The sequence below is a fragment of the Capsella rubella genome, unplaced genomic scaffold (genome assembly GCF_000375325.1).
Source record: "Capsella rubella cultivar Monte Gargano unplaced genomic scaffold, Caprub1_0 scaffold_8, whole genome shotgun sequence".
Taxonomy (NCBI): domain Eukaryota; kingdom Viridiplantae; phylum Streptophyta; class Magnoliopsida; order Brassicales; family Brassicaceae; genus Capsella; species Capsella rubella.
The window spans coordinates 9278938-9298097 of NW_006238916.1; the positions used below are offsets into that span (position 1 = coordinate 9278938).

The 19160-nt window shown below is 34.8% G+C and overlaps 3 protein-coding genes across 5 annotated transcripts; 1 reads left to right on the plus strand and 2 right to left on the minus strand.

The window, feature by feature from the left end:
- Positions 1 to 537: 537 nt before the first annotated feature.
- On the minus strand, positions 538 to 7897 carry LOC17874926 (DNA ligase 4). 2 transcript variants are annotated; one of them, XM_023781418.1, is made up of 26 exons: positions 7410 to 7897; positions 7241 to 7332; positions 7063 to 7148; positions 6826 to 6962; positions 6487 to 6561; positions 6265 to 6356; positions 5982 to 6053; positions 5804 to 5883; positions 5681 to 5718; positions 5577 to 5583; positions 5331 to 5486; positions 5044 to 5119; positions 4717 to 4841; positions 4533 to 4626; positions 4259 to 4342; positions 3918 to 4013; positions 3762 to 3810; positions 3532 to 3619; positions 3224 to 3424; positions 2887 to 3012; positions 2674 to 2773; positions 2471 to 2576; positions 2257 to 2387; positions 2000 to 2161; positions 1753 to 1911; positions 538 to 1635 (listed from the first exon to the last, which is right to left on the minus strand). In XM_023781418.1, exons 1-26 carry the CDS (start codon positions 7743 to 7745, stop codon positions 747 to 749), a joined length of 3657 nt encoding a protein of 1218 aa, XP_023637186.1. In that variant the 5' UTR covers positions 7746 to 7897; the 3' UTR covers positions 538 to 746. The 2 variants fall into 2 exon arrangements, with proteins under 2 accessions (XP_023637186.1, XP_023637190.1); XM_023781422.1 differs by lacking the exon at positions 7241 to 7332 and having other exon boundaries at positions 7410 to 7534.
- A 176-nt stretch (positions 7898 to 8073) lies between these two features.
- Positions 8074 to 9259, minus strand: LOC17876610 (macrophage migration inhibitory factor homolog). Of its 2 annotated transcripts, none has more exons than XM_023781424.1 (3): positions 9012 to 9259; positions 8501 to 8701; positions 8074 to 8378 (listed from the first exon to the last, which is right to left on the minus strand). In XM_023781424.1, the coding sequence occupies exons 1-3, from the start codon at positions 9177 to 9179 to the stop codon at positions 8343 to 8345; spliced, it is 405 nt and encodes a 134-aa protein (XP_023637192.1). In that variant the 5' UTR covers positions 9180 to 9259; the 3' UTR covers positions 8074 to 8342. The 2 variants fall into 2 exon arrangements, with proteins under 2 accessions (XP_023637192.1, XP_006281342.1); XM_006281280.2 differs by having other exon boundaries at positions 9069 to 9255.
- Positions 9260 to 15509: 6250 nt separating this feature from the next.
- Positions 15510 to 18777, plus strand: LOC17876953 (protein CHLOROPLAST IMPORT APPARATUS 2). Its single transcript, XM_006280427.2, has 3 exons — positions 15510 to 17327; positions 18024 to 18176; positions 18621 to 18777. The coding sequence occupies exons 1-3, from the start codon at positions 16221 to 16223 to the stop codon at positions 18669 to 18671; spliced, it is 1311 nt and encodes a 436-aa protein (XP_006280489.1). The 5' UTR covers positions 15510 to 16220; the 3' UTR covers positions 18672 to 18777.
- Positions 18778 to 19160: the final 383 nt, after the last annotated feature.

Genomic DNA, 19160 nt, shown 5'->3' on the forward strand with positions numbered 1-19160 from the left:
TAATGTTTGGACCATGAAAATCTATTAATTTATAGAGGTATTAATTTATCGATAAATTAATAATTTATACAGAGATATTCCTAATTTGGAAAATATTTTCAAGACAATATTTAAAAATAAGATTTAATCATGATAATTAGTATTTTATATAATCAATTACAAATAAAACAATAATTATTATGTATTAAAAGAGAATGCTAACTATTTTTCATATAGTAAAATATTAGAAATAAAATCTAACAAAAACTAATGTGTCTATATATACATATTTTTTGAAAATTTTACCTAATTATTAATTTATAATATTGATGGGACCATATATTTACAAAGGATTTTCAAAAAATTTATTATCTTATTATTTTATCGAAATGTGCCTAAAATTACACTGGTCCCAAGTTGGGACCGGAGAAATTTATTAATTTACAGAGATTATTAATTTATCGAGTATTAATTTATAGAGGTTTTACTGTATATAGTATCTCTTGTTCTTGAGTTTAAAATAACCGATATGTCGAATTATTGTGAAACAAAGTTGGAAAGTTAAAATTTAAAAGAAACAATTGAAAAGAGAATCACTGCTGCTGATATGGCTTCTAAACAATAAATGCTGAAAGCCAAAGTGGTTCAAATTGCATATGAGTGTATCACCAACTTAAGACACACACTAGTAAAGAGGGCTTCTAAGAGTTAGACAATACATACATAACACACGAGCTGCATCACATGGTCCAAAACGACAACGGTTTTTACCAGTCTTTGAGGAGTGCTCCAGCAACATCTCGGTAGCTGACTTTCTTTTTCTTCACAGGAGGAGGAACTGTATCCGCCTCTGCGTCTGCAGTCACAGGAGTATTATCAGTCTCGGCGCCGAGTTTCCTTTTCTCTGAAGACTCACAATCACCATACACATCAGCGGTTCTATTTTCCCCAGTGATTCGGTTTGATGTCTCTGTGTTTTTTTGACTGAGGCTCGGGATCATGTTCATTAACATAGCTTGTAACGGATCCTCATGGATTTGTAACTTCTCCTTCATGTCCATATCAGTCTTTTCATTTCTAGAGGCCTCTTCAACTGCTACTCTGTTCTCTCGATGCAATGATTCTGTGTGCTCTGCTATGTTAAGCTCTGGGGTTCCTTTGTTTTCCTCTGTAGTACCATCTGCATCAATCTCTTCCGCATCAACTGACGCATAGTCTTTGTCATCCATACCTTCATTTTCCTCAGACTCATCTCCTCCTATCTTTGAAGCCTTCTTGCCTCTTCGTGATCTCTGTACTCTTTGGCTTTTTCCCACACGAGACGTTCCTTGCTTTGCGGATTTTCCTCTGCTAGAGTTTCTATGAGTTTGAGCCCCACCAAACGAATCGGTCTCTTCTGCTATATCATTGAGTCTGGATGAAACCTTTTCTTCAGAAGCATCACTCTCATCTGATTCGTCTCCGCCTATCTTAGAAGGCTGCTTGCCTCTGCGTCTCTGTACTCGCTGCTGTGAGTTTGTAGAAGACCTTCCCCTTTTAACAGCCCGAGTACTTGACCGTCCTCTTGAACTCTTCATTTCCATTTTAGAGGAAGCTGGCTCTTCGGTTTGAGCTCTATCACAGGAAGCTACTTCCGTTGTATCATGTTCAGATTTACTGAAGCAAACAGATAACAAATCATTGGAAGCTTTTCATATTAGCACGCCTTATATAGGTGAGAGACTAAAATTTATATCATTTGTAGATAAGAACTCATAAAAAGTGTTGACTCACTCTGATTCTTCAGTATCAGACTCTTCCATATACTTAGGCCGCAGAGTGTAGACATCCTCGCAAAGTTTTTGCTCTCTTAGCAAGCTCTCTTCTAGCCAATGAGAGTTAACAACCCACAGCTTTCTCTTCAACAGAAGGGGCTTCTCCACTTCGCTGAAACTATTAAAAAGAGAGAAAATAACAGAGTCTTAATCTTCATTATAATGTTGTACTAAGATTAAAAGTAGAAACAGAGAATTTGACATACCATTTCGAAACTGAAGTAAAATCCAAAGAGTCTTTTGTTATAGCAAGGACTACGAGGTGCGACGCATGAGCAAGATTATTGCTAACTTTACCACCACCCATTAAGACTTCAAGAGCTAATCTCTTAGCTATAATTCCCAACAGAGCTTCCTCTTCAGTGTTCCTTCAAGAAAAAAATGACATATTGAGGATGATGAGTATTGCTTTAGGTGACTGTCATGTTTAAACAACATAAGAAGAAAACAAGAGGGGACTTACAATGTTTGACTATATGGGTAAAAGTAAACACAGCAGCCATACAGGCAGGACCATCTTTTCTCTGGACATAACTTTTTCTTGTAGTAATCAATGGATTTTGAGTCTTCTGATTGCTTGGCTTTGCTTAAAACCTGGAAACAAAGGAAATGGTATGATTTCAGTAAAAGGTATCAATAAGTAGTATAATCCAAGATGGCTAATTGAACATATCTACCTGTTTGAGACCTTCAAGGTCTAAATCCCAGTAATAAGAATCCGAAAATTCATCAATGTCATCCTGTAATTTTGTCCTTGAAGCATCAGTGAGGTGGAGGAAGTACCTTCAAAAGTGGCCACAAGCGCTTTTCCGTTAGACGCAAACATTAAAGCACAAGAAACCCAAGGATCGATACCATAAGAAATTGTGCTCGGGCTCACTTTGGCTGCAAAGGAAGCATCTTATTTCGTGAACAACAATCTAAGATCCATGAAAAGTGGATGACATCTCGTTGACGCTTTGCTGCCTGAAACTTTATTCCTGAAATAGTATCTCATTATATGCTCTTTTACTAAAATTGTGTTTGTGAAGAACTCATGTGCACAAAACGGTTAAGTCAAAACAAAAAATTTAAGAGTAAAGAAGTGGCATACCACTGCTTTCCGCTGCAATGCAATGAGTCACTGAGTTATTTAAGTTCATTGAGAACTTTCCTCCATTCTCAACCACCATTTTGTGAAATGTATCAAGAGAATAGGACCGAGGCACATTAACAAAATCTGTAAGATTTGTCAAGGGGATAAATAAAAATGTAGTATGAAAAATTTGTCAAAATTTGCAAGTTCAAGTAGTTTCAGAACTTATCCATGTTAACAGGTGTCTAAATCTAATAGAGGAAGACAGCTGAAAATGCAATCGGCAAGAAAACGGTACCCGAGTGAGGATGAAGCAGAGAGAAGAAAACTCATTTCAAAACATGTCAAAGGATACAAAATATCATATTTGAGAAGACTGAGGTCTTGCCCTTGATATCCGATACATCAGTTTGAATAAACTGAGAAGGGACAAGAGAGACATTCTTTTTCTCTCCTCTCTTGGAGGATTTATTGACTTTCGGATTGTCCTGGGTGCTTTCAGTTTCCTTCTGTTTCTGTGTGGTGCCATTACTCGAGTTCACCAATTCCACAAAAGCTGCAAAGTCAACATCAGTCAGACATATAAAGCGGAAGCAAATCGGTTATTTTAACTTTCATGAAAATAGGAATATTTGGATAATTTCTTTGGATCTTTTTACTCACCCTGCACATCAAGACATTCATGCCAAGGCTTGTCATATCTTACTTTATCAATACGAGGAAATCTCAGACTGTAAGGTGCAACAAACACCTAAAAAATTACGCAGAGTTATACTTAAAATATAGCATGTGAATTATAAGCGACAAACCTAATTGCAAGATAACAAATTAAATTCAAAAAAATATTAGAGGTCACTAGCTAATCTTCACATTCTCACATCTTATTGACATACCTCAGACCTTATTGTCCTGATATCACTAGTGATTGAGAGTATAATTGATCTGCAACAAGGGAAGAGAGAAAATATATGAGCACGGAAAATAGTATTCAACAATCCAAATTCTTCTGCTTCAGTTGTGGAAAAGGAGATAATTGACAGAAAACTGACTTCTCCGGGCTTTCAATCCAAACATCTGGTCTCTCTTTTGAGTGATTTGTGACCTGATAGAAACTTGGTGGAGCCTTCTTTGGGTGTTCATTTTTTCTGAAACGCAAATACAATATGTGATAAATATTAAAGAAAGAAGCACAGTGTGCACATTGTCAATATATTATACCCAAAATCCTTCTACTTTTGATGTATGCCAATAGCTGTTCTCGTGAGCCATATTTTAGTGAGCATCTTTATTATATTTATATCCTTTTCCCCTTAACCTTGACTGATCCCATATAGTTTAATATTTTTTGGTTAAATGGATGAGAAAGCCAGTGATATGTTCTGTCACTCACCTGAAATAAGGCTTCAGTTTGCTTACAACAGTTTCAAGTTCATGATCAGAAAGTCCAGTGCCAACTCTACAAAAGGACATAAATCTGGAAAACGAAAAATAGCTTATCATTGATAGTTAGACCTGAAATGTCGGGGCAAACAACTAAAAAATTCTGATGTCATGTAACTCTAAAGTCTGCATGGCCCATGTTCTGTCAAGAGTGTTTCAGTAGTTTCTATAGATTATTTGATTTCATCTTCTATGAGAAAATGTGAAATCATAGAAATACTTACCGCCTGGGATACACATTTGCCTCTGCCCGGTCAGCCAATGCGACAAGAAACTGTGCTACCTCCCCTCCACGACGTCCGGAGCCATAGTATCCTCCTGGTAAAGATGTGACAAATCCCCAATAAGATACAATGAAATGGACACCACTTTTGAACAAGCAAAAGTAACACCATATAGAGTACAGACCTATTATAAGAACATCAAGGTCAGCACCAGCCCGGATATATTCAGGCTTCAACTTTAACCATTTGCCACTACGATCTCCAGGTTCCCATTTCCATCCCAGATCTTTAAGCACAACTCCTTCATCTCTGAGGACAAAACAAAAAATTGAATTGGAAACTAGAACACACATCTGTGAAGAAAATTATATTAAGGTCTCTGTATTAGAGGCTAGATTACACAAGGATCAGTGTTCACACAAAGCCAAGAAGGTACCATCCAAATGTTTTTCACCACTCATATTTAGTAGAGAGAGAAACTTTGGCTGGATTAAGAATAAGAATAATAGACCTGTTTTCAACTGTTTCTTTGAAAAATCGCTCAACATCAGCAGCAGCATGAACAACAATAGACCAACTAGGTTCCCCTGCAAAAAGAATGATGTTCACATCTCCATTTTTAAACGACTTAATGGTACCAGAAAAGATCAAATAGTTGTATTTAAGAGCTAAGAGACTCATAATGATACACAAGTTTACGAACATAGCACACTCTTAAAAAAAAAAAAATTATCATTGATTTAACTCTGTCACACTTGTCAACATTCCTGAGTCAACTAAGATCTTAGTAGTCCTTACCTGAAGGGCGGTGGACATTGAGACCACCCTCAGGTAATAAAACTTCGAGCCGACCTTTTAAAGGCTTGACTACTTTCCTCAGCAATTCATGCCGTTCCTTCAAACTCTGGTGGATGACGCTAGTATCGCCAACATAAAGAACATCAAAAGCAACATCTAGTACAAGGTCAAGGAAAAGAATATCTCTAAAGTCGTTTTTCCATGACATTCTGAAGTGGGGGTATTAACTTCTCCTCATAAGGATACAACACAACTGCATAAATAGACAAAAGAACATCAGAGTTTGTACTTGGATCCACAAACATTTTCACCAATATATAAAGTAAACACGTGGGACTTCGCATATGAACCTGTCTATGGCTGTCAAGACCCTCTCTTGCTGCCTTGGCTGTGAAAAAGAGTAATAGAAGTATCAAATCTACTGCATGTAAGACTAAGCTTTTCAACTTAAGGATATTGATTAGATTCGAAACCTATTTCCTGATTTGAACCAAACTCAGCAAACCGATTGAGAGATGTATCCCAGACCAACATTTCGCCATCAAGGATGCACCTAAATGACAATAAAAAGGAAATAAAAGGTAGTATATCTCATAATTTCAAGAATGTAAAACCTTTCAGAGCCTAAATAAACAGCAACTGTAATCTTACTTGTCCGCCAATATATTTTGTACAATAAGATTCGACATGGCATGTGCGTATTCAGAATGGTCGAGAAAGTTCCTGCACCATCACTAAAAAAAGTAAAGTGCAAATTCCTTATCTGTCAAAACACTAAGAGACCGATAGAGAACTTGAAAAAACAACTAAAAACAATTTACCAGAAAAGGCTTCTGGACACTAAGTCACAAAACAGTCATGAACTATGCCCCACGCAAATAAGATCTTTTATGTAAACATTTATATCAGGGTAAAAAAAAGAGATGTGAATCACCTAGAGAAATAATGTATCTCAGTCCCATTTTTGTGTATTTGTATGCGATCCCCATCAAATTTGCATTCAGCAACTACATCTTTCCCATGTAGCTATGCCGAAGAAAATAGAAATCCATGCATTGGTTAAAGAAATAAAACACCAATACAAGATATTAACAAAGAAAAAATATACTGCCAGTGAAATGGAGTAAGTTGACAATATATTTGGTGAAATTTGTACCTTCTTCCAAGCAGCATTTACATCACTGATACGCATAGCTAATTGTGGTCGTACGGCTTTTCCTACCTCTATATCCTACAATGTAACAACCAACCAAGCCACCACGTGAGAAAAAGTCATCGCACTGAGCAGAAATCAAAGAATGAGCAGTCAGATACATGAGGAAAGGCATATACTTTTTGGCGAGCATTGAAATGAACAGTAATTACCAGTCATAAACTGACAGACTATTCAAAAAAGGCTGATTGTATATTTTGAAATTTCTCGAAATCAATTGTATCTCAGGGAAATGAACAGTAGCGTGTAGGTTGTCATTCAAGTATCTATCATAACAAAAACCTGGCGCTTGTGCCGTTGGTGTCGATCCCTCAACTTTTCACAAACTAGCTTCAAGTCACATGTGACATTAAACAAGTCCTCAGCATCTGGATGGAACTCCTGAAAGATGCTCTTCTCGCTCATCCCCAGTTTCAAATCTGTAAAGCATTTCCCAACAAATCAAAATTTCTAATTGATTTCAATAAACTGAAAGAAAAAAGATGAAAACTTTATTTGAAGAAGCTGAAAAGTTCCTACCTTTTAAAATTATCCTAATGACCCACTTCATCTCCTGAGCATTTGTCTTCTGAATCAGAGTAGAAAGAACCAAAGTTTTCTCCGCTCTGTGTTACATAAATTTCCAAACCAAAACAAGAGAAGAGAGTAAATAGAAACAATTGATTCTTTATGTAAGTGTAAGGATCAGAGAAAGCACCTGTTCTCACTTGAAGCTAAACGATCAAGCAAATCATTTAATTCCTTAATAGTCAAACCACCCGAAGCCATTCCTTGTCTACGTTGCAGTACCTATTCTCCCAAAATGTTCAAAAACCCAAAATCCCTAAAACCCAAAACCCAGAAACTCAAAAAAAAAAACCCCTAACCTCAGCAGCAATAAGGGAAAAGTTTCCAGCATTGGCACCAGCTTTAGCGGTTCCTCCCTTACGCCAATTGAGAAGACGAACAGCGTCAGGAGCGTCACGAGAGATGCCAAGGGCGTCGATCAGACACGTGGCGAGCACAGACTCCTTGAGACCGTAGCTACCTCGTTCCCGGTCAAGCGACGGAATGATGAGTCGTACAGCGACGAAGTAGTCTGAGGGTTTGCAGTAAGTGTCGAGAAACTTGCGGAATTTGGAGCGTTTCTGAGACGAAGTTTTGCTCTTTTGAATCCAGTTGAAGAGAGATACTAGAACGCTGAATTTGATCTCCTCCGTCATCTTATTTCGCCGGAATTATCGGTTCCTGCTGAGACAGCGGTTGATTAGGGCAAAAGATTGTCGGAGAATCACTGAGCAGCGTCGCGAATTGCTTGTCGGAGAAGAAAGTCGCGTTTGAAAAAGTCACACGGCCGGCTTGTGTTAAAATTGACAGGGACGCTTGTCTTCTCTCCCAGTGGGACTGTTTACTCTGAATTACACATTTGGCCCGAATCTTAATTAATTGATCAATTCAGTCCAGTGTTTACTAAATCAAATTAGCAAAATATTGTAAAACATTCTAAATAGTTTAAAACGAACTACTATTTTGATTTTGTTACCGGTGAAATGATATCAGAAAGTGGATTGACAAACAATCTTTATTTTTTTTTACAAGTACTGAGAATGGGACTGTGCTACTACAATGGGTACAATTTGCTCTGGTGGTATGAACAACTTACAACTAGTCCCAAAAACTATTTGATTGAACATGAGCAATTGGCTTTTTAAGGGAATATAAATTTTAAAAATGAGAGCTTTAAGATCTACAGCTTTTGAAATCAATAAGCAAACAGTTGTAACCCAAGCTTCATCACAAGGTTGAATTCGCTCCATGTTTCAGAATGTTGATCCGTTGTAACCAAAGAAGGGTCGCTGCAAAAAACAAATCCACGGATTGTGATCATTGATCAAGTTATAAAACATCTTTAGACATTCAGAACACTGTGCTTTCACCAAAGCATCATGCTTTTAACTTGATGCAAAATGAGACTTACCGGGGAATCGTAGAATTTGATATAAAATCTGGAGCTATCAATAGAGAGCTTAATCTGGAGAATCTCAGATATCGTCTCGCTAAGCTTCCCGTTTACACCTGGTCCTAATCCCCCAATAGATATTAATTCTCCATATGCAGCGGGTTCCTCTGTACCAGCAAATGCAATGGGCACTCCACTATTAAGCAGTATCATCACATACTGAAAGCAAAGACGAACAAAACAAGTAATGTATGATTAAACGGTATCTCATAAGTTAAGTCCACAATACAAGCTTGAGAATCCTTCTACTCATACTTCAACATACTATTAATAAAATAAAAAATGGTATATCTAAGGAAATTCTCAAGAATTTAGTTCTGATGACTTGCAATTCACAGAGGACTTTCACCAAACACTTCGTGTGCATATATAACAGCAACATCATGAATCTAATCAAAAACTGAAAATTTACATCCTACACTTTAGTTAAAACCCTGAATAAGAAAAAAGGTTAACAAAAGTGCTTAACCGATTCATGAATATTGCGTAGAAATGGCGGGAACAGAGGGGGAACAAAGTTAAATACGGATTCAGGTTTGCCGATGATCTTAGCGACGGCCTTAGTAGCGTCCTTGAGGATGTCGGAGCAAGTGACGGCGTCGACTGGTATGTTCGTGAAAATATTCAAAGTGGGCATCTTCTTGTTTCTATTCTCCCTTTTTCCCACAAATCAAAAACCAGTGGCTTTCGGATATGGTGGAAGTTGAGATAACGGTGGTAACGAGAACTTACCAACCATTTATTTTCAATGCTAATTTTTATGAAATTGAAATCAGACCAAAACTATACCAAACCGGAATTATTTGGGCCTGTTATTCGGCCCATTACACGTGATTTACAGTACCAGTAGTTTTTTTTCTTTTCTCTTACAATTCGGAGGGGACCAATAGAGTTGTGTCGATTTTTTTTTTTTTTTGGAATCAGCATGGAGAATCATGCAATGGCATAACTCTTTCATCTTTTGCCTTTCCATGCTTATGATAAGCTTTTTAACCTTTTTGTTTTGGATCCAAGGAAGGAGTAATGGACAAAAGAACAATTAGTTATTTATCAGATAAACTGTGTGTAGACTTTTAAGTAGCTCACCAGTTAACTACTTTAATATTTTCAGTAAAAATTCTTAAAACTTGAGTAGCCATTTACATAGTCAATACAAAAGTGTATTGTGATTTTTTTTCTGTACATACTGCTTTTAGTACTAGATTTCATCAATCCAACATATATCTTTCGGACTGTCTATATTCTATCTAGTTAGTTAGATGTCAGGTTTGTCTGTTTTCCTTCTTTGGTGGTTTCAAAAGTTTATCATATAAGCATGGAAGGCAAAAATCTGAAAGAGTTATGCTATTGCATTATTACCCATGCTGGTTAAAAAGATCAAATTGCATTCCAAATTTAGGGCAAGACATAGTTTCAATGGTCCCCTCCAATGTGCTAGAGATGAAAGAGTTCACTTGTTGTTTGTAACTATTTGGGTTACTCTTCATCCATGAGCCAATTGTTATAAATTTTTATGCGTTCCCATTTTCCAGATCTGCCTAGTCTCATATATATTTGGATTTTTCTTAGCTATAAGTGTTTTCATTTTACCTTGACCTTTTAAATAGTCGATTTAGTTACTTTTAAGTTCTTACTAGCATATATATAGAACAAAATTCTATTGTGTCTATACAGTACATGCAGTGTTAAATGATTGTTTTTCAACTTACGATTTAATGTACATACAAATTCATTGGATTCATGTTTCGAGATTAGCCTCTATACGTCTCTATATGCTCTTACATGAACTGTAAACTCGATTGAAAAAACTTGAATACTATAATGACTGAACTATATATATGAATGATGAATATACGCTTAGAGATTGTAATAAACATAAATAGAATGTCCGTCCGTGAGATAGTACGATATCTAAATGACTGAATGAGTGGTTAAAATGGGGTTTTTATAAGATGGTATATATGTTTTTTTTTTTTTTTTTTTTGTGTGTGTTTATTATTAGGGATAACAATATCACACGTTGGAAGTTGACTAAGATCTTAAGTGGTATATATAAGATATGGGCCTCTCCACTCATTGCCAATTGGTTTTAGGTTGGAAGCCCACAATCTAATATGGTATCAGAGCCCGGTCCGCAAAAACTCAACCCAATCCACAATCGGTTTGGCCCAATAGTTGGTCCACCGATTCATGCCCGAGCATACCGAGATTTATGGCAAAAAAAAGCCATCATCTCGAGGGGGCGTATTAGGGATAACAATATCCCACATTAGAAGTTGAGTAGGATCTTAAGTGGTATATATAAGATATGGGCCTCTCCACTCATTGCCAATTGGTTTTAGGTTGGAAGCCCACAATCTAATATTTATAAGATCAGTTTAATTTTCGTGAATCTTCTATGATATCTCGTGTGGTTTGTGTTAACTTATAGTGTAAGAACAAAAGATTATAAGACCCACTAGATGTGGCCGAAATAACTACATGGTAAGATAATTGTGTAAACAAGTTGTTCACAATGTCCATATGAAAATAGTTTTGAAATTTATAGGACAATCAGAATTATGACATTCGAAGGTTTTAGCACAGCCGCATCCTTTCTAATTACGTGTAAAGTCATCAAACTCTGAGTTATAAAACATTGATAACGACAGTCAAGAGATCTCTCTTTTTATTTCAATAAATTTCTTAATAAATGCCACTTTTTTTTTTTACATTTATACTTTTTACAATCTTCGTGTTAGCTAGTCACGTTATGTAATCCATAATCTTTTTAAAATCCACATTAAAGCCAAACTCAAATACGTACGTCTCACAACTGGATAAAATAGTCACATACACATGTAGTTCTATCTAGTTAATCAATCAAAAGATTTAAAAGATTTTCAAAAAGTTACCGAAGCAAAATAGAATGAACAGGCTCTAGTCTCTACCTAGTGTAACCTTGAAGTAGTATCCGGGTATAAAGTACTTCAATCAGACATGCTGCGACGATTGAAATTATTAGAGTACTTTTATCCACGCAAACTTTTATGGGAAAAAAGGGGTAAGAATTAGTAAGGAAATGGAAGAGAGGTCACATGTTGTCATAAGAATAACATAAGAACAAAACTTACTTTGGAGCAGTGCCATAACAAGATTTATCCTGTCTTTTTTTTTTTTTTTTCTTTCTCTTCTTGAGGTTCAAATTCTCTCCAGCACACCTTTCTTTAGATAAGAAAAATTCTCTACATTTCAGTTTTCTATAAAGATTTTTTCTTTGTGAACCGACTGCTCTTATTAAAATATTAACTCGAGTTTTAAATTCTTAGAAAAAAAAAATCAGATTGGTTTTATATTCAAAGTTCTTTCTACTATCAGTATGCATATGTGGTATGTGAACCATATTGAACTGAAATGAGTCCAACTGCAAAATTTCGTCTCTGATTATTAGACTTCAAATTTTGGTTTTCGTAGTCCAGTAACATTATCAATTGAAATATATAATAGACGATCCGTATGTGATCAATTTTAAGCATATATATATATATATATATATATATACTATTCTTTTGTCATATTTTGGCTGTGGATATTTTTTATGGGCATATATTATCTTATTCAATGATTTTTTTCATCTGGATATTTATATACCCCCGCCCCCCCTAAAATAAGCAAGGAAACCAAGCAGGTATAAAAAACAGACCAATTATATAATAATAACATGTGTAACTTTTCGTTGTTGTCATTTTACCTATATCTCAAGACTCGCTGCTAATATATGAATATAAAGTACAAATTGTATTAGTGAAACAATAACATCTGATTTAAATGAATTAGTATGAGGAAAACTCGAATAAAAACTTGACAATAGATATACAAACTGTAGCTAATCGCCTAATCCTACAGTTTTTTTTTTCTGTTTATAAGTAGTAGATATGCAAGTTACTTATTAGGATTTTTTTTTTGTTAAGTACATATCGTCACAATGTTTAAATTGGGAATTTTGATTTAGTCGGACATGCTCGTGGATATCATCTCCTATAATAAGTATGTACGTAATATCTAACATAAATAAATTTCTGCGTCAAACATGGTTGTGAATAGTTCCCAACTCGTTTGCAAGCCCATCATATATAGTAGTAATTATTATTTTTAAAAAAATCAGCTTGTTGGAGTAGATAAGCACTTAATCTATATGAAAAAAAAAAAAAATCAATATGTCAGATTGTTTCTTAATAGATGAGAAGTTAGGTCGGGCACTAAGTGACATATGCGATATAAAACTTGTATCATCTGATTCGAACTTCATTTTGTGTGTGCAATGTATTATGTTAAGCAAATAAAGGATCAAGCTCCAACTGCTACATGGAATTAGACCCCTATTAAGTTTCTGTTGTATTTTTAAACTTACTTTTGTATGAGATTTCTAATGTAATTAAAATTAAACATTTCCAATATCTATATAAGAGAGAGATATAATTATATATTGTTAAATAGAAAGAAAAGCTAATATCTAAGCAGGAGCCATTGAACGTAATGAGGTAAACGTAGGTTTAGCTTTCGCCACAAATTACTTCAAATGATACCAAAAAGGTTCCAATCATTTTTTCTCTCACACACACGAAATCCACTAGCCCACCTCTTTCTCTCTCTCACTACACTTTTGTTTTAAATTATATAATTACAAAATTATTATTTAAATATTTTGTAGTTGTAAGTACTACAATATTGTGAGCTAGCTCCTAGTAATAATATACAGCCAAATTAGTAATAGCTATTTAATTAACATTTGTATTATATTACGGCCGTTACTTTTCTATTGTTTGTTTTGCCAAAAACGTATGAAAAAATAATTTGATGGTCAACCATAATTAAAAAATAATACTCCAATGTTTCTATATGCATATATATCCCAAAAAAATATTATCTGGCACAAAATTTTAGATAAGAAAGCATCAAATTTTGCTAATGATTTTTTCCTCAAAACATGCTTTAATTAGTCAATTTGAAAAACAAAAGTCATTAATTAATTAAAAAACGAAGTTACTAAAGTCGGTTACGAAAGAACACGTGAAAACTTCTCCGACCAGGCGACCACAATCAGTTAACAGAGAAACTGCCACGTCATCAACGAAATCTAATGGAGCCAATGAATAAATGCCACGTCGATGGATAAGGTGACCTTTCCTCGTTTTCACTTTAAGATCCCAAAAAGATTTGCCAGGTTTGGATGATAATGATGATGATGTGGTTTTTACATTTTATTTTTGGGAAATTATAATCTAAAAACAGAATCATATCTCTAGACTCTAATACCATTGACTAATGATTTTTAGTCCCTTAACAGCCTGAACTAAACACTCGACGTTTTACTGGGTTATAAGAAATCAACAAGAATTGAACATCATAACACAGTTAAAATTTCTTTCACAAAAATTCACAGATATTATTACAGAAAATATCAACGATTTTTTTTTTTGTCTAGAATTCATATCCTATTAAACTTCTAGATATCATAAAAAAACGTATACCAAAATACAGGTTCACCTTTGTTATAGAAAATCCGAGTTTACTGTTTAGACTAAAAAGTATTTCATATTCTAAACATTTTGGACTTTAATACATATATCATATATGTTAGAGACTTAGCACTTAGTTAAAAGAGCTCAAAATAATAATATTTGCAAATGGTGGAATTCCGCTTAATTTAATATGGCAAAACTATATTTTTGATGAAATCATCCACAAAATACTTATTTACATTCACATTATAACTGATCACCATAATATTATTTACCACTAGTTTGATATTCCAATGTTTAGAAAAAAATATGTAATATAATTTTGATAAATTAAACTACAAAATATTTATTTTTGCTAATGATCGATCGCCATCACATTATGTATCATAAGATAAAAGTACCTATTAACCTTTTAAATTTTTGAGTAACTTTTATTTAATATGACAAAAAGAATAATTTTGATAAATTAATTCATTATTTTTGTCTCCATTCGAATTATGATTGATCGCCGCCATATAATTTACCACAACATCAATGATCCGGCTAATAGTTTTAAAGTTTGAGTAAATGTTCTCAGATTAACCTGTAAAATAATTATATTATATAATGTGACAAAAAATTTAATAAATCGATACACGACAAATTATTTTCATTCAAATTATGATCGATCGCCACCATATTACCTATACTTATATTTAGATTGATAAGCTAATTAGTTTTGAATAATTGTTAGCTAATGTGAAACACAAATTAATAAATTGATACACGACAAATTATGATCGATACACAACAAATTATGATTGACCACCGCCATATTACCTATAGTTATATTTAGAATGATGAGCTGATTAATATTTATTAGTTTTGAATAAATGTTAGTTACTGTGACAAACAGATTAATAAATCGATATACGACAAATGATTTTAATTCAAATTTATGACCGATCGCCGCCACAATCTTTATTTAATTTTTGTTCAACAATAAATTCTAATCTTTTCATTTTTTATGTTTTATTGTCTTTTAGAGCTCTGAAACATTTTTTCAATTGTTTTGCTTGAAAAACTAGTATTCGATAGCTCCAATTTTGTAATTGTTAAAGTAAAACAGTATATAAAAAAAAAGAGAGTGTGATTTAATATTTACTGTTTTACGTTGATTTAGACACCAGTCATTGAAGATAATAATCCAACTTTCTCAAGCGTTTTTTTTTTAATAACAAATTTTTTTCCTTGTAAAATCATTGCTCTAAAAGGGAAAAAAATCCCCCAAAAAAGAACTTAATTCGTGGGAGAATCCATATCCATAAGAATTAAGATAAAATATCGTTTAAACAAATTTAAAAAAAAAAAAACGAGTAAAATTGAAGAGAAAAGTGAAAAAAATCCACAAGTGGAGCCCATGCATTCCAGAACTGGCGAGATTACGAGCTATCTTCTTCTCCGCTCTCTCCCCTCTTTCGTCTTCTTCCCATCACTCCCCTCTCTGTCTCTCAGTGAAACCGAAACCATACAAACTTCACTATACTTTTTTTATTTTTACATACATACATAAAAGAGCTCCTCTCCTCTTCCTTCAAGATTAACCTCTCACTTAAAACCCTACTTACTCTCCCTCCCTCTCTTATATATCTCGTGACTCTTCTTTTCTCCTCCATTCTCTCTCTCCCCCCCCTTTGTCTTCCCCAAACCCAATTAGCTCCTCTCTGCTAAAACTCCACTCGTTGGCCAATTCCCATCTAACCATATCTCAGATTCCCTAATGCGTTTTGATTTTTCTTAGTATTTTCCTTTCTTAGCTTCTTTCCTTTTAATTCAATGATGAACGAAACATTTGTTTCAAGAATCTTTTCTTTTCTCCTTCCTCTTTCTCTCAAGTTTTGACCTTTTTTTTTCCCTTCAATTTTGTATTTTCTCAGTGGGTTTTAAGGGTTTATTATTATAACCTTAAAATTAAACAAATTTCCCTAACCAAAACCAGAGTATAAGCTTGATTTTCATCACTCTCTCTCCCCCACTCACAAACAGTAAAAGTTCTTACAATCTCCAAAGTTTTGGTCTTTTTCTCTCTTTAACTTACTTACTCCAACAATTCTGTGATTTTTGTTTGTTTTCTGATAATTTTCTCCGGAATTAAAAAAAAAAAATCTCATTTTTAATATTTTCCGGCAAAGAAAAAAATGACGGCTTGTATAAGCAGTGGCGGAGGAGGAGCAGCGGCATACAGTTTCGAGTTAGAAAAAGTGAAATCACCACCGTCAAGCTCAACAACGACAAGAGCTACTTCACCATCATCAACACTCTCGGAATCATCCATCGCAATCTCAACGAGGAAGCCAAGAACGCAGCGCAAAAGACCAAACCAGACTTACAACGAAGCAGCTGCTCTTCTCTCCTCTGCTTACCCTAACATCTTCTCCTCAAACTTGTCCTCTAAGCAAAAACTCCACTCCTCTAACTCTCACTTCTACGGGATTGTCAAATCCCCTCTCCTCAGTGACAACGATGACGCCTCTGATTTGCTCCTCCCTTCCGAATCCATCGAAGAACCGGACTTTCTTTTCCCCCACCCGACGATCCAATCCAAGTCTGAGTTTTTCTCCGACCAGAAAGAAGTTACCTCCGGTGGGACTTACGGTGGTGGACTTGCTGAAATCGAAAAGCTCGATTTTTCCGACGAGTTCCATGCTGAATCGATCCTCGATGAAGAAATCGAAGAAGGGATCGATAGTATCATGGGGGCTGTGGTGGAACCGAGTTTGGAAGCTAGGGTTCCGGGACTCAACCGCGGCGGTGGAAGAAGCTCTAGTCGAATCGGGAAATTAGAACAGCAGCTGATGATGATCAATTCATGGAACAGAGGCTCCAACGGATTCAAACCAGCTGCGAATTTACCATTGGGACTCGGGTTAAGAAGCTCTCTCAGAGACAAAGATGACCAAAACCTGTACAAATTTCACACCGTCGATTTCGAACAGATCTCGCCGAGGATTCAAACCACCGCCACAACCGAAACCGCGATCGCAACCGTCGACAACGCTGAGAAACCGATTGGAGTGGAGAAGAGCAAGAAGACGACGACGAAGAAGAAGAAGAAAATGACGGCATTGATCACTGAGTCCAAGAGCACGGAGGAGACGACAACGGAGGAGACGACGAGTCAGCCGAAGAGAGCAACGACAGGTCCATTGCTGAAGCTTGACTACGACGGCGTTTTAGATGCTTGGTCTGATAAAACGTCGCCGTTTCCTGATGACATCCTCGGCCTGGAACCTGCCGACGTCAATGTATGTTTTAAACAACAACTCTTTTCATTAATCTCGCCGTTAAAATTCGATATTTTCTATGTTTTTCTTTAATTAATGATTTTTAGTAATTAGTTTGTCTGATACTTCTATTAATTAATTATTTCGAAACTTATTATATTTCGGGATTCTGTTCTAACTAGTTATATACTGCCACGTGGCTCTTTAGGAGTGTGGTCTTCGCAATTAGTAATTTATTAGCTATCCTAGTTTTTGAAGTAAGTAGACTAGTATCTGACAAGAATTTATTAATTTTTTTTCTGTGTGGAAAGTTCTTAATAACTTTTTCTCGTAACGTTTTTTTTTTATAAAAATAATTAATAACCCTTTGACTTTGGTTCATGGTCTTTTTACTCTCTTTTTTTTTCCTAACTTTGTTTTAAGTTAGAAACGTTTTTTTATTTTTGTTTTCTGATAAAACTTTCAATCAATTATCTAAATTATAAAAGCTGCTTTTTATTTCTCCAAGGAGAGCTTTATAGACCTGTGCACGTGAATTTTCACGTATAGGATAAATGAAGAGGTTACAAAATATAATTTTGTATATATCCACTTTGTTAGAATTACTCGTTTTAGCATATAGGCTACTCTTTTTAGCACATTGATTGGTGTTTTGTGATATTTGTTTGATGTTGGAAATGAACTAATGTGGACTTTGTGTGTGTGTTTTGGGGGCAGGCTAGAATAGCTCAGATAGATCTGTTCGGAGACAGTGGAATGCGAGAAGCAAGTGTTTTGAGGTACAAAGAAAAGCGTAGAACTCGTCTGTTTTCGAAGAAAATCCGATACCAAGTTCGCAAACTCAATGCTGATCAACGTCCTCGAATGAAGGTATCCCAACCATCTTAATTCGTGGTTAAAACAACATGTAGGTTTTTTTTAAACCATTTGCTTCAATTGTTTTATACCGGTTTTTGAAGATTAGTTTTAGTTGTTTTTCTATGCATTTTTTTAAATAAAGATGAAATAAAAGCTTTCTATTGGGTGTCTATCTTTCATTCAAAATGAACAAGGTAAAGGACCAAGATTTAGTACCAAACCGAAGGTTGAATATTCCAAGCATTAAACAAATATTTTGATTACTTACATCAAAAGTATTAGTATAAAAACTATCATATAAATGGAAGAAAAGGTTAATTGTGCAGACAACAAACCAAGTAATAAAACGTTAGATTGGGGTCAAGGGATATATATGAATACATTGGATTTGATTAAGACAAGAACCTAATATTAATGTTTCACTTCTTTTTGTGGTTGGTGTTGGGATGGGAACAGGGACGATTCGTGAGAAGGCCCAATGAGAGCACTCCAAGTGGACAAAGATAACCAAGGATAAAAGAGCCTAAAAGATTCATTCCTTTTATCTTTTTCTTCTTTTCTCTTATTTCTCTGTTTATTCCTTTTTTAGTTTTGTATTAAAAATTTTGGCACCCTTCTTTTCTTTTTCTTTATTTATGATCCCTTTGGTTTATAATTTAGTTTATTTTTGTCCTTAACTAAGGATTATATGAGGGATCAAAAGGAATTTATAAATAAAATATTGTTATTGATTAAAAGATAACTATTGAGGATTTTATTACTCATGAAGCAATGAATGTGGGAGTTTTGTTGGCCCAACAACAAAACTTTCAGAGACAAGACATGGATTGTTCACCAATCCCAATGGCTCAAACTATCTTAGTAGCCTTGACACTTGTTGTTTCATTACCCCTTTGCTTGTTTGACTCATCAAAACAGAGAAAATCACACACTTACCATTTTCCAAAGACCATATATTGTATCACGGGGATATATAACTTTTAGCTTTAGGACTGT

What these genes read in the sequence shown, in the direction of transcription:
- LOC17874926 (XM_023781418.1), bottom strand. Translation starts at nt 7,745, where the DNA reads ATGACGGAGGAGATCAAATTCAGCGTTCTAGTATCTCTCTTCAACTGG. An exon ending in TGAATGTCTTGATGTGCAGG is followed by an intron (nt 3,425 to 3,531) that starts GTGAGTAAAAAG and finishes TTGACTTTGCAG; the next exon opens with CTTTTGTGGAATTGGTGAAC. An exon ending in TTTACTTCAGTTTCGAAATG is followed by an intron (nt 1,912 to 1,999) that starts GTATGTCAAATT and finishes TCTTTTTAATAG; the next exon opens with TTTCAGCGAAGTGGAGAAGC.
- LOC17876953 (XM_006280427.2), top strand. Translation starts at nt 16,221, where the DNA reads ATGACGGCTTGTATAAGCAGTGGCGGAGGAGGAGCAGCGGCATACAGT. An exon ending in TGGAACCTGCCGACGTCAAT is followed by an intron (nt 17,328 to 18,023) that starts GTATGTTTTAAA and finishes TTTTGGGGGCAG; the next exon opens with GCTAGAATAGCTCAGATAGA. An exon ending in ATCAACGTCCTCGAATGAAG is followed by an intron (nt 18,177 to 18,620) that starts GTATCCCAACCA and finishes GGATGGGAACAG; the next exon opens with GGACGATTCGTGAGAAGGCC.
- LOC17876610 (XM_023781424.1), bottom strand. Translation starts at nt 9,179, where the DNA reads ATGCCCACTTTGAATATTTTCACGAACATACCAGTCGACGCCGTCACT. An exon ending in TACGCAATATTCATGAATCG is followed by an intron (nt 8,702 to 9,011) that starts GTTAAGCACTTT and finishes CTTTGCTTTCAG; the next exon opens with TATGTGATGATACTGCTTAA. An exon ending in TCAAATTCTACGATTCCCCG is followed by an intron (nt 8,379 to 8,500) that starts GTAAGTCTCATT and finishes TGTTTTTTGCAG; the next exon opens with CGACCCTTCTTTGGTTACAA.